At 40.7% G+C, this 12,548-nt stretch overlaps 1 protein-coding gene across 1 annotated transcript in view; it reads right to left on the bottom strand.

The window, feature by feature from the left end:
• Positions 1-12,548, bottom strand: part of CNTNAP2 (contactin associated protein 2) — a 1,101,400-nt gene that overhangs the window by 299,728 nt on the left and 789,124 nt on the right. The window contains exon 13 of the mRNA XM_068156823.1: positions 3,712-3,912. Within this exon, the coding sequence (XP_068012924.1) occupies positions 3,712-3,912 (201 nt within the window). The remainder of the gene's footprint in view (positions 1-3,711; positions 3,913-12,548) is intronic.

Here is a 12,548-nt window from a genome sequence, read left to right as displayed (position 1 = left end):
CAAAGATGGGGAGATTTTTCCCATAAAAGAAATTACTGCATATCATGTGTTGCCTTTTCCCCTCTTGTCAAGAACTTTCATCTATCTCCATGTTCCTGTTTGAGGGAAAAGTCCTAATAGCTCCAGTGCCAACTGGAAAGTGTTTGGGCATCAAGAACACAGAAAACAACCAGCTTTCTGCATGTCCTTAGTACTACACATATCACTAGGTTCTCAAAATGGAAGTTTCCAAGGAAACGAGAGAAAAAAGAAGATATGAGAAATGTAAGTGTAAAAGAGCAAAACAAAATGAAACCCCTGGTGGTTTGTTGTTCACATTTACATATACAGGTACAGTGTTATTAAATTGTTATTATGATCCATGGGCTTATAATTTCATTCTTTTATTAAAAGTAATCGTTACTTGGATTGCCAAGATCAGGCCTCTATCATGCTAATAACTGCATATTCACAAAGGAGCTCCTGGCCTTCAAAACATGTTATCTAAACAGACAATAAGAAGTGTCAGCCTTCTGTTGGCCTAGCTGAAACTAAATAAAATGCAAGAAAAACTAAATGCATTGATAACGTCATTGAGAAATCTGTATCAGAGACAGGAACTGCACACAGACCTCCTTGGCACATAGTTAATTGACTTAAACACTGCGAGGTAACAGCTTCCCCTGAAATGTGGAGTGTACCTAAAATGTTGTTGTGTATTGTGATAGGGTGGTGTGTTTTCAGCAGAGCTGTCTGGTTTTAAGCTTTCTTAGAAAAGTCATTGTCAAGGGTTATGGCTGGACCAGCCACTACAGGAGTGACAAAGGTTCTCTATGAACCCTCTGCTTCCCAAAGGGAATAAGGGAAAGACATTCATGGGCTGGAAAAGAACATAAAAACTAATGAAAATTACAACAATAAAATGAAAGATATATAAATATGTACAAAACTAATTCAAACCTAATTCCCCTGATGGCAATTAGTCACTGTCACCACTAATGCTGTGGCAGAAGTCCCAGAATGGACTCTGCAGCAGGCAGAAACCAGATTCAGTCATGCTATCTTGACTGCTTTGGGTTTTCTGATCGTCTTTTGCTAAGGCTTTGAAACAGACCCCTAGGTATGAGCATTATTTAAACAATATTGGGCTGCAAGTTCAAAAGAAACAAAATCAAAACAGTAAAGAAGGAAAACTGCATTTGCAGATAGTCTTTACTCATTACTCTCATGGACTGTGCATCCAGCTTTGAGCAGAAAGTTGGACCAGATGACCTTCTGCAGGCCCTTGGAACTGGAATTATCCTATAATCTTATGAGAATCCTTTTATTCAAATATGTTTTCAGAAATCACTTGTGATTTAATTTACATGGAACATCTCATTACTGGCTTCCACAGACCAAGTGGAAAGACAATGACATTGTGACCATCACAGATCTTAAAAGTCTTTTCCAACCAAAATGATTCTGTGAGTCTATAAATAGGGTGTCATAATGTATTTTAGCCATAAGGCAATCCTGCAAAAATCATAAAAAACCCAGAGAAAGGTGTGAAAAATTAATTCTTTGCTCAGAAGCCATAGACTGAAGCCAAGAACACATAACTTAGAAAATGTATTGGTGTCTTTCCCACTAACACAAATGACTGCTGTGCTTTGCGTACAAACCATTACAGGTGCTATGCAAACACTGCAGTGTGATTTTTTTTTGTTAGCATCTAAGTTAAAATTATCTGCCTTGGTAGTTTTATTCTCTCACTTAAGGGAAAAACAAACACCATCTCATAGAGTAGTTCCAGAAACTCACTTCCTAGACAAAAGAAGTGGTTTATGAAGAGTTTCTATGGGAATTTATCTTTCTATATAAAAGATAAAAAGGTGAAGAAAGACGAATCTGAAAAAAAAGCAAACAAAATACCTACAAACCAGTAACACCTATGAACAGCTTAAAAATGCAAATATCTGGACTTGATTTTTCCTTAAAGAAATTTTCAGTGAGTTATTCTTTTGTGTGCTGCTTAATCTTTTAAATCTAGCAGCTAAGGCACACGTGAAATTACAGAATGTGTTTATTTCATTATAATATCAACACATACTAACAAGAACAATTTGGCCCTGAAACAAGTAGTCTTAGACATTCAAAGAAGGAGAATGTTGCACTGTCCTCTCTGTAAACTATGAGCATTCTATGCACATTATCTCCAGCCCTATTTCCAATTAAATTCACCTTCTAAATACCTTCCCAAAGACAGATCCATATGCTACTTTCTTGGAACGCATGCAAACAGGGAGCTTGCATCCATGACCAGAATCACAATACTCCTGAATATGATTCAGAATCCCATCCATTAAGGTCCAGGGTAAAAGTGTCTCTGTGATATGCTAAATTAAGCAAAGTAACAGCAGCGGAGACAAACCAAGCATTAGAAATAGTTCCAAACCAGCAGGGAAGAGGGAGAGGAGTAACAAGCATTACAGTATCTATTAACTAACAGAATGCTTATGGAAATAGGGATAAGATGCACACGCATGCCAAAGGAATCCTTATCTATAGCACCATAGGAAAACATGCCAAAATAAATTCACAAGGGGAAGCAGCTTGAAGCATAGCACTGTAAGCACCCAGCCATTAGTTTCATCTGAAAGGCTTTTTAATTGCTCCAGTAACAATGAACTCATTGCACAGTCAGGAAACTGTGTTATGTATCTCCACTTAGAACCCAGTCTTCACTAAAGGCCATTATTTATTCAGCATCACATTCTATTGTAGACAGTTAGAGCACAGAGAAAGTATTGGGTGTATATTACCAGAGTTTCTAAAACCGAGTTCCTTCTTTATAGTCAGGAACAACTACTGCTTTTGTCTTTATCAGCTACAGGTAAGACTGGCTGAGGATGCATACATGGCAAGCAGTACTGGAACTGTTCCAATTAAGCTTCACAAACTTAAAATGAATCTACTTGTAGGTGATAGCAAACCATATTTCTCACACAACCACAGCACCAACCACACCAATTTCTACACTGTGTAAGGCAGCCGATTAACCACCAACACTCTGTTGAACTGCTTCAGAGATCCTACTGGCAACATTCCAACCTTCATTCAGCCAGTGACACATGAAAACTGACAACCAGAAAACCAGGATGAAGTTCTAAGCAATTTTTCAATGCCTTTGTTGATTAAGCTTTCAAAGCTCACCAGAAAGCCACCTTCTTTAAGGAGCAAGGCACCTGAGAGAGGACTGACCAGATCTGTGGTTCAACAAAATCTGTTTTAGTAGTAAGGAAACCAGCAAAATTTCCTATGAAAATCATTTTGTAGAATCACAGAATGCATTACAAGTAACTTTAAGGACAATCTAGTTCCAACACCCATGCCGTGAGCAAGTACACCTCCTACTAGAACAGGTTGCTCAAGGCTCAATACAACCTTTGAACACTTCCAGGGAGGGAGCATCCACAACTTCTCTGTGCAACCTGTTCCAGTGCCTCACCACTCTCACAGGGAAGAATTTCTTCCTCACATCTAACCTAAATCCAGTTTCTTCCACTTTGATGCTCATACCCCATATCATGTCGCCACATGCCTTTGTATGAAAGTACTTTCAACTATTTACTTTGTGAACTTCAAGGAAGAGAGCAAAGAAGTATGCTTGCTGAAAAGACTGGTCTGACAGCAGTACCTCTGGAACTGTTCACACAAAGCTCTTATTTGGTGACAGCCCACTCAGCCTACCTGGTGTGTTCAGCAGCCGGGACATCTTGCATGAATAGGAGATAAACTGCTCGCAGTACTCAGCACTACTGGTGATGGCAGAGATCTGGTCCATCATTGCACTGTAGTTGAGCTGCAGCACAGTTAACTTCTCCAGGCTGCTGCCTCCCACAGAAGTCTGCATTTGCAGGTCATGGTACACAGTTGTCCATACTTTGTCCTCTGAAAGAGAGCAAGGAAAAAAACAAGAACCGGTAAAAGGTCAGTTGAACTGAATTAAAAGCAAACTAAGTCTTTGACAACAGACTAAAATACAAGGTTTTTTTGTTGAGGGGATAGGGAAGAAGGGGGACATTGCACAGGAGAACTCATAGCATAGTTCCAACAACTGAGAACTGATGAAAGGAAGAAATCCTGACTTATTTTGCTGTTTTGATAACAGATACATTGTGTGAGGGAGGCAACTTCTTTGAACAGCTGATGCTAATAATGACATGCAGAACTAAGAAGGCTTGGACAAAAGTCCTGTTTCCCAGGTGAGCCAGCCAAGCCTTTGCCCCAGATGGTTGGGTCTCTGCCTATAGAGGAACACTGATGGAAGTTGTCCTTCTAGATATGCAGAGATAAAAACATGCCACACTGCTAACTTTGCTCTTCAAGGAGATCATCTGGCAGTTTCAGAGAGTTCTAATTCACCTGACAGGTGTGCCTTACAGCAATAAAACTCATGAAATGTAGCGTATAGCAGTAAGTTTTCAAGTCATCTATGGAAATCTCATACCTGCTAATGCAAATCTCAGAGTCATTCCAAAATTCCTGGCTTGATATTGCACTTCAATATCTGAACTTAGTGAAAAATCCATTGATAAACTGAGGCATACTCAAAAAGTGCTTCACTACTTTACCAAGTTCATAGAAATGAGCTTACACACACTGATGAGTTTTGGGTGTGACCCAGACTGAAGTTATGTTTCCATGTTATGATTATTCTTATCTGCAGGACTTGGTACTCTACTTCATTTTCCAGGCTTAAGTTTTCACTGCACAGCATCAAGCTATTCTGGAGTCATGTGGACCCAAGTGTTTATAACTGATATGGTGCAAGTCTTTCTAATCAAACATTTAGAGATAAGGGAAGCAAAGCAGACGAATCCTCCACAGGGAGTATGCATCACTAGCCAAATAAGATGGAATTCAGCAGGTGATGCAAGGTGGTTTTTATTTTAATATTCATATCCTCAGTCCAAAGCTCTGCATCAAACACAATAAACAATCTTTCACCCTTCCCACCCCTAAAGGAAGGGCAAAAAAAGGAACGTTGGTATTGCCTTAATCCCACTCCCAAAACACAGAATGCCAGGTTGGAAGGGACCCCAAGAATCATCCGGTCCAACCTTTCTAGGTAATAGTCTAGTTGACACTTTCCAGCCTGTCCACATCTTTTTTGTGCTGCGGGGACCAAAACCACATGCAGTGATGCAGGTGTGGTCTGACAAGTGCTGAACAGGGCAGGACAATGACTTCTTTATTTTTGCTGGTGATGCCCTTGCTGATGCAACCTAGCATCATTTTGGCCTTTTTTTTTTTTTTCTGCTGCAGCACACTGTTCACTCCTGCTGAGCTGCTTGTCCACCAAGACCTCCAGGTCCCTTTCCACAGGCCTGCTCTCCAGCCAGGTAGATCCCAGTCTGAGCTGCACTCCCAGGTTATGTATTTGGAGATGCAAGACCCTACATTTGCCCCAACTGAACTTCATAAATTTCTTGCTAGCCCACTCCTTGAGCCTGTTCAGGTCTCTCTGGAGGGTGGATCTCCCTTCTGATGTGGTAACCTCTCTACTCATTTTGGTGTCATCTGCAAACTTCAGAGTGCTCTTGATTGCAACATCCGGGCTACTTATGAAGATATTTAACAGCTTTGGGCACCTGGGGAATCCTACTTGTGGCTGGCTGCCAAGATGAGAAAGAACTCTTGAGTAGCACCCTCTGGGTCAAGCCTGTCAGCCAGTTCCCCACGCCCATATACTGAGGAACCATTTGTATTTGTCATCTGTCACATTACACAGACAATGCAACACAGTTTTGTTGAAAGCCTGGAATGGAACTTCTTTTTCAAGAAGGGATTGACATAGTTTATAAGTTTACTGACAGCAACACCTCATTTTTCAGCAGAAAACTGCCAAATCTTGGATTCCTGAGCCAGCAAAGGTTCCTATAATAGCCATTAGGATGTAATAAGAATCTAACTAGAAAGAGGAGCTGCATTAGGCACTATGTCTGTGAAAACTCTTCCTTTTAGGTCCTGGACTCTAGCCTATGCATCCCTGAGACTTAAGCTTGAAAATAATGTTCACATAATTTTTGGTTATAGTTTCTCAGAAAGTAGATTGAGTACATTAAGAAGAGTGTGACCAGCAGATGGAAGGGAGGTTCTCCTCCCCCTCTAGCCCTAGTGAGGCCATATCTGAAGTATTGTGTCCAGTTTTGGGATCCCCAGTTCAAGAGAGACAGGGAACTATTCAAGAAAGTCCAGTGAAGCATAAAAAGATGCTGAGGGCAGTGGAGGAGGAGAGGCTGAGAGCCCTGGGGCTGTTTAGCCTGGAGAAGAGCAGCCTGAGGTGGATCTCCTCAATGCTGATCAACAGCTAAAGAGCATGGGGTAAGAGGACAGGGCCAGTCTATTCAGTGGTGTCCAGTTACTGGGCAAGGGGCAATGGACACAAACTACAACACAGGAGGTTTTGCTTGAAATGAAAGAAAAACTTCTTTGCTATCAGGGTGATGGAGCTGGCTGCTAGAGAGGTTGTGGAGTCTCCATCTCAGAAGGCTTTCAAAATGCACATGGACAAGCTGCTGGGGGCAACCCTGCGTTAGCAGCAGAGCTGAACAAGATAGTCTCCAGAGGTCCCTTTCACCCTCACAATGCTGAGATTCTGTGAAAATATGTGGTCTGTGCTGATGACCAGTGCTACACTGCTGATACCACTCCTCTCTGTCTTCTTTAAACCAGCAGTGCATATTTAGCATTCATATCAGATGGAAGGATGGGGCAATTAGCTGAAATCTTAGTGAACATAAATGTAAGGCAATACCTATGACAAAGACAGGGGGAAGTAATTTGAAGATGTAATAAAAATTATATCCATCTCCATCTGCTGCTGTGTGATCTACATTTGTTGTTAAGAGCTGATGCCTGTAAACTCTGCTGGATTTCTAGCTACTATCACACTCTATTGCACCAACATTTAGGAATGCATTTCCTTTGCACGTCAGTCTGGAGATAGCTCTTCATTAGACGTGACTTTTACCATCATTGGTGCATTTGTCACTTCAAATTGGATTACTACAATGTGTTCTACAATATGTTACACCACAAATCACTCCAGAAACTATACAAGACAATTCACTTTAAAGTGGGCTGTCTTCTAGGGAGGATACAAATTACAATAGTAACTATCTCCTGTTATGAGATCCCTGTTTTAGTTTCTGATAACAATGTTTTGTTTTCTCTTGAGTTTTCTGGGATGGTACAACAACAGTCACTAGTAGTGGGATTAAACCATGCATTATTTTGTTAGGCATTGGAACAAGGTGCCCATGGAAGTGCTGGACTTAATATCCCTGGAAACGTTCTAAAAATGTGTAGACAAGGCACTTTGGGATGTGGCTTAGTGAGCATGGTGGTGTTGGGTTTACAGCTGGACTTGATCTTAGAGGGATTGTCCAACCTTAATGATTCCATGATTTTTTGGTAACAATTCTGTAAGCACAAGATCTGACCTGTCCCCTGCATTGGACAGTTTTAAGACTCAGCTTAGCAAGGTGCTGGGCCATCTTATTAAAACTACACAATCACCTAAAAAAGTTGGACCAAATGATCCCCTTTCAACCTGGCATTCTATGATTCTGTATTATGGGGAAAAAAAGACAGTAGACTAAACCCTCCTCTTCTCTCTCATTCCTCATATAATAAATAAAATCTTAGAATAGGGTGGGTTGGAAGGGAACTTAAAGATTAACTAATTCCTGCTAAATCAGGTTGCCCAAGGCCCATCTAACCTGGTTTTGAACACTTCCAGGCTTGGAGCCTCTATACCTTCTGTGGGCATGGCACCACCCGGAGAAGTTCACACCATCCCTATGAGGAAGGACTTCTTCATAATGTCTCTTCTAAATCAAGCTTCCAGTTTGAAGCCATTTCCCCTTGTCCTATTACTACACACCCTTATCAAAATCCCCTCTGCAGATATTTCTGTATGTATATAAAATTTTAAAACTATATATATGTATATACACACACCAATTTGAAACTAATGCTGCTACAGACTTCAAAGGAGCTCCAGTTGGTTTTTATAGAACTGGAAACGGTGAGTTCGATTGAAGTTAATCAGTGTTTTGACAATCTCGCCTGAGATTTGCAAATGTCCATTTTGCAGTGAAGTTGCTCTGGTGATATAAATTCTCCTACTCTCATCTTTCTAATGTAGAAAACAGGGTTTAGATCAGAAAAAATCCAATATCCAGAGGGAGGAATAAAGAGAAAAAAAAGATAAAACGAGTAAATGAAGAGTGGGTTTTTTGGGACTAAATGTTGCTGAAATCAAAGTCAGTCAGTTTCTTTATTTAGGTGGGGAATAGAATCAGTCCCAAAATGTAATTCAACCATTCCTGCAGTAATTTTCTCCTACTGTTCCTCTAATTTTCTCTTCGTCAAGATAATAATGAATCTTCACATTTAATTACTGAGTACTGATTGAGTATTTTCCTTTTTACTTACAGATATTGTCTTCTGAGACAACAAAACTGTACATTTAGTCTTGCATTTATATAGTCTCACAGAATTCTGCAAGAAAACTCTATTTACTTTGTGAACTTACTGGGATAATCCTATAACCAGAGAATGGTTTGGGTTGGAAGGGAGGGACCTTAAAGATCACCTAGTTCCAACTTCCTGAAGACAGAAGTTTATAATATTTTACTATCATCTATGTAACAGATAAATCAGATGCTTTACAAGACACATTGAAAATAAGTGGCAAAACTAGAGTCTTCAGGGAACCAACCCTTATCAAAGAACTGACAATGAAATTGCTGCTCTAACACATGTTAGAAACTGAATTGCTGGAATGTGCCCAGAGAAGGACAACAAAGTTGGAGAAGGGTCTGAAGAACAGGTCTGGTGAAGAGTGGCTGAGGGAACAGTGATTGTTTCTTCTGAAGAAGAGGAGGTTGAAGGGAGACCCCTCTACAAGTCCCTGAAATGAGGTTGAAGCAAGGTGAGAGTCAGTCTCTTCTCCCTGATAGCAGATGATAGAACAAGACAGAATGACCTGAAATTGAGCCAGGGGAGGTTTAGGTTGGATATCAGGAAAAAAAAATAAAAAATTCTTTCCTGCAAGAGTGGTCAGGCATTGGAACAGGTTGCCTAGGAAGGTGGTGAAGTCACTGTCCCTGGAGGTGTCCAAGAAACATGTGGACTTGACACTTCAGGACATAGTTTAATGGCCATGGTGATGTCAGGTTGAAAGCTAGACTCAATGACCTTAGAGGTCTTTTCTAGCCCAAACAATTCTATGATCCTGTGATTCTAAACCTGAAGGGACATTACTAAACTGGCTGCTGAGCAGAGGCTGACTTCTCTGGATTATTAGAGGTGGTTTCAAACCATTCAACTCAGTCTCATCTAGAAAGCTAATGAAAGGAGCATATCAAGAAGCAGAATACAGATCACTCATGCCTTCAAAAAAAAAACCCAAAAAACAACAACAAAAAACCACAAAAGATTGTCATGCTGAAAAACATGTGCCTGGGGGGAACAGCTTCAATCACACTTGACCCCTAATGTAGGAAGTGACCTCATATGGATGTTAATAGAAACAAGAGTTTTAGAATGATCATATATTGAAACGAACAAGAAAGAATGAGACACAGCATACCCATATGAAGGAGGACTCGGATCATTTAAGTGTCTGATCTAACAGATGGCACTTGCAGTTCAGTTTAGATTAAGGAATATTGAAGAACAAAGGGCATAAAAGGAAATACAGTCGCTTTCAGCAAAGTGAACAGAACACTGGCAAATGCTGGAGTTCTGGGGTTTTTTACAGGTCAGTAACTGAGCAATCAACAACTGATTCTACCTTCTGGAGGGTGGCCGATACAATTGGAAAGATCAAATGAAAACATTCCCCTTAAAGTGTCATTCAGTACATTTCAGCGTACCCTGGGTTCATGTGCACTTAAAAGAAATCAGCTGTCTGAAAAGGAATCAGCTACTGCCTGACTTCTTTTACTGAACAACGCCACACCACCCTTTAGCTATGATCCTAAAAAGGGCTTCCTAAAATCACTGGAGAAAGTAAGAGACTTAAAAAAATATTACAATATCTATATATATTTGAAAGGATATCTTTAAGTAAAGGCTCTTCAAGGCTTTTACTATGTCAGCTTGAACCTCAAGAAACCAATTCCTTAACTATCTTTAGCAAAAAAGTCAGGTCAGTTTTCATTTCTACCCTCCTGAAGAGGCAGAAAGAAGACTAACACAGGTTTCAACTGTTGCCACTACAAAAACTTCACCTTTCTTTCTTCCATGAGCTTTTGAGTGCATGAATCCTCAGCATACTCTTCAGCGACCCAACTTAATTCACTCAAAACCAACATTCTCCATTCTCTCACATCCTGCTACCTTGGACAGACAAGAAAAGGAACATAGTGCACTGAAGTAGCCTAATTAGTTCATTAATACACTGAAAATCAGGCAATCTCCAGAAAAGATCAATGTGAGGAATTAAAAAAGACCTGTTTTCACTGAGGGCCCTCTTCCATTTTCCAGAGCACAGCTTCCTCTTTCATAGCATAGGTAAAACTGACAAATGCTGCTCATGTAATCTCATTCCCGAGTCCGAAGGAACAACTCACCATATGAAGCAGAAAATACTATTGACAAGCGGAATGAGAAGAAGCTTTATGTTGATGTGATCACTAAAATACTAGATCAATATATCTTTGAACCAAACGGTTAGCAACTGAATTGAAAGCAGAGATTTCCCAGGCTAATATGGACTGGAAAGAAAAGGACAGGAGAGTATAGAAACTCCAAGGGATGTTAGATAATGTCTTTGGTCCAACTAAACCTTCAAGAAATATTTAATGTAAAAAATCTTAAGATTGAATTTTGGAAAGTTGTGTAGGTTTGGCTCTTAGTGTACAATTAAAACCCTTAAGAGTGATTAGTAATTTCTGCCCGTGAAGAAGGTTGCAACAGCAGCTACTTTGACTGGACACTTCTCTCTGATTTAATGGAAAACACAGGTTGCTGGTCTGTAGCAGCTGTAGCACTTCTCTTCCACTGCACGAATGCAATGAAGCTCTACAAAACATCTGAAAGTGCAGCTTTGCAATGCAGTTGGGCATTAAGTAAGAGGGGTTTAACATGTATGTGACCATCACAGCAGAAGTGTAAGGCAGAAACAAAGCAACTACTCAGAGCTTCAGTACAGACCGTTAAAGATTGCTAAAACAAATGGCAGAAGTCTCCTCACTCTAAATATTCCTGTTCATTAAGTAGGTTAGTGGTTGGGAGTTTTTAATTCCACAGATCTGTGATTTGTTAGCAATCCAGTTTCTGCAGTGAGACAGAGAAGCAAGCAGTGCACAATGCAAGTTAGGTACAACTCCTGATCAGAACTACTTGCAACCCTAGAGCATTTGCATCTACTCTCCCTAGCAGAGCTGTCAGTCACCAGAAGATTCTCAGAACAGTTTTTGGTTAGCATCCAGTTGGCTCAGCTGTTTGTTCATTGGATGTTCACTGTACAGCACAAGAATAACCAATGCAGCACAGCTCTGTGGTAGGTGCTACACCAATGCGAGCAACAAAGCATCCTCAGGTAGAAGTCAATGCTTCTGACCACGTTATTTGATCTAGACCCATGAGTCATAAGTGCAAAGGAAAGGACTCTAAATCATCTTTGCCTTTTTAACTCCCCCAACTTTCCTGCTGAGCGGTTTCTGTGGAAATCTATGTCTGTGAGAGCACTAACCCTCTCCAAGGGCTACTGTGCAGAAAAAGGGAATCCAGCTGAGCAGTGATGGTCCTAGATCTCCGATACAGTAAGTTACAACACTGCCTTGCCTAATTACTTTCTATTTCTAACAGCATTTTCTCCTATTCCTGCTGACAAACATGCTTGATTTTCTTTTGTGATTACTGGCAGGTTTATTCCATTGCAGTAAGAAAATGCTAGTCTGAACAAAAATCCAAAGTGATTCTGATTTGTGATGCACAAATGCGTCTCACATGGGACAACAGAAATCTAATCTCTGCAGAAATATCTTCAGGTTTAAGGTACCACTTTGGTAAAAATGACAAAAAGAGTGCATTAATGTGGCCACTAAGTCAAGGCAGGTTCTCCTCCTCCTCCCCTCTGTTATTGTGAGGCTACATACAGAGTACTGGGTCCAGTTGTGGGCTCCCCAGTTCATGAGAGACAGGGAACTATTGGAGAGATGACAACAAAGACTACAAAGATGCCAAGGGCAGTGGAGCAGCTCTGTGAAGAGGAAAGGCTGAGAGTCAGGGGGCTGTTTAGCCTGGAGAAAACTGAGAGGGGATCTTCTCAATGGTGTTCCATAGCTAAAGGGTGGGGGGCAAGAGGATGGGGCCAAGCTCTCCTCAGTGGTGCTCAGTAATGGGACAAAGGGCAATGGGTACAAAGTAAAACACAGTAAGTTCCACCTAAACATGAGGAAAATTTTATTTACTGTGAGGGGCCAGAGCCCTGGAGGTGGATGCCCACAGAGGTTGTGAAGTCTCCTTCTCTGGAGAGATTCCAAACCCTCCTGGTCACTGGGGAA

Source organism: Melanerpes formicivorus, unplaced genomic scaffold, assembly GCF_026170545.1.
Source record: "Melanerpes formicivorus ecotype bairdi unplaced genomic scaffold, bMelFor1.0.p_v2 SCAF_35, whole genome shotgun sequence".
Taxonomy (NCBI): Eukaryota; Metazoa; Chordata; class Aves; order Piciformes; family Picidae; genus Melanerpes; species Melanerpes formicivorus.
This window is presented reverse-complemented; position numbering and strand designations above follow the sequence as displayed.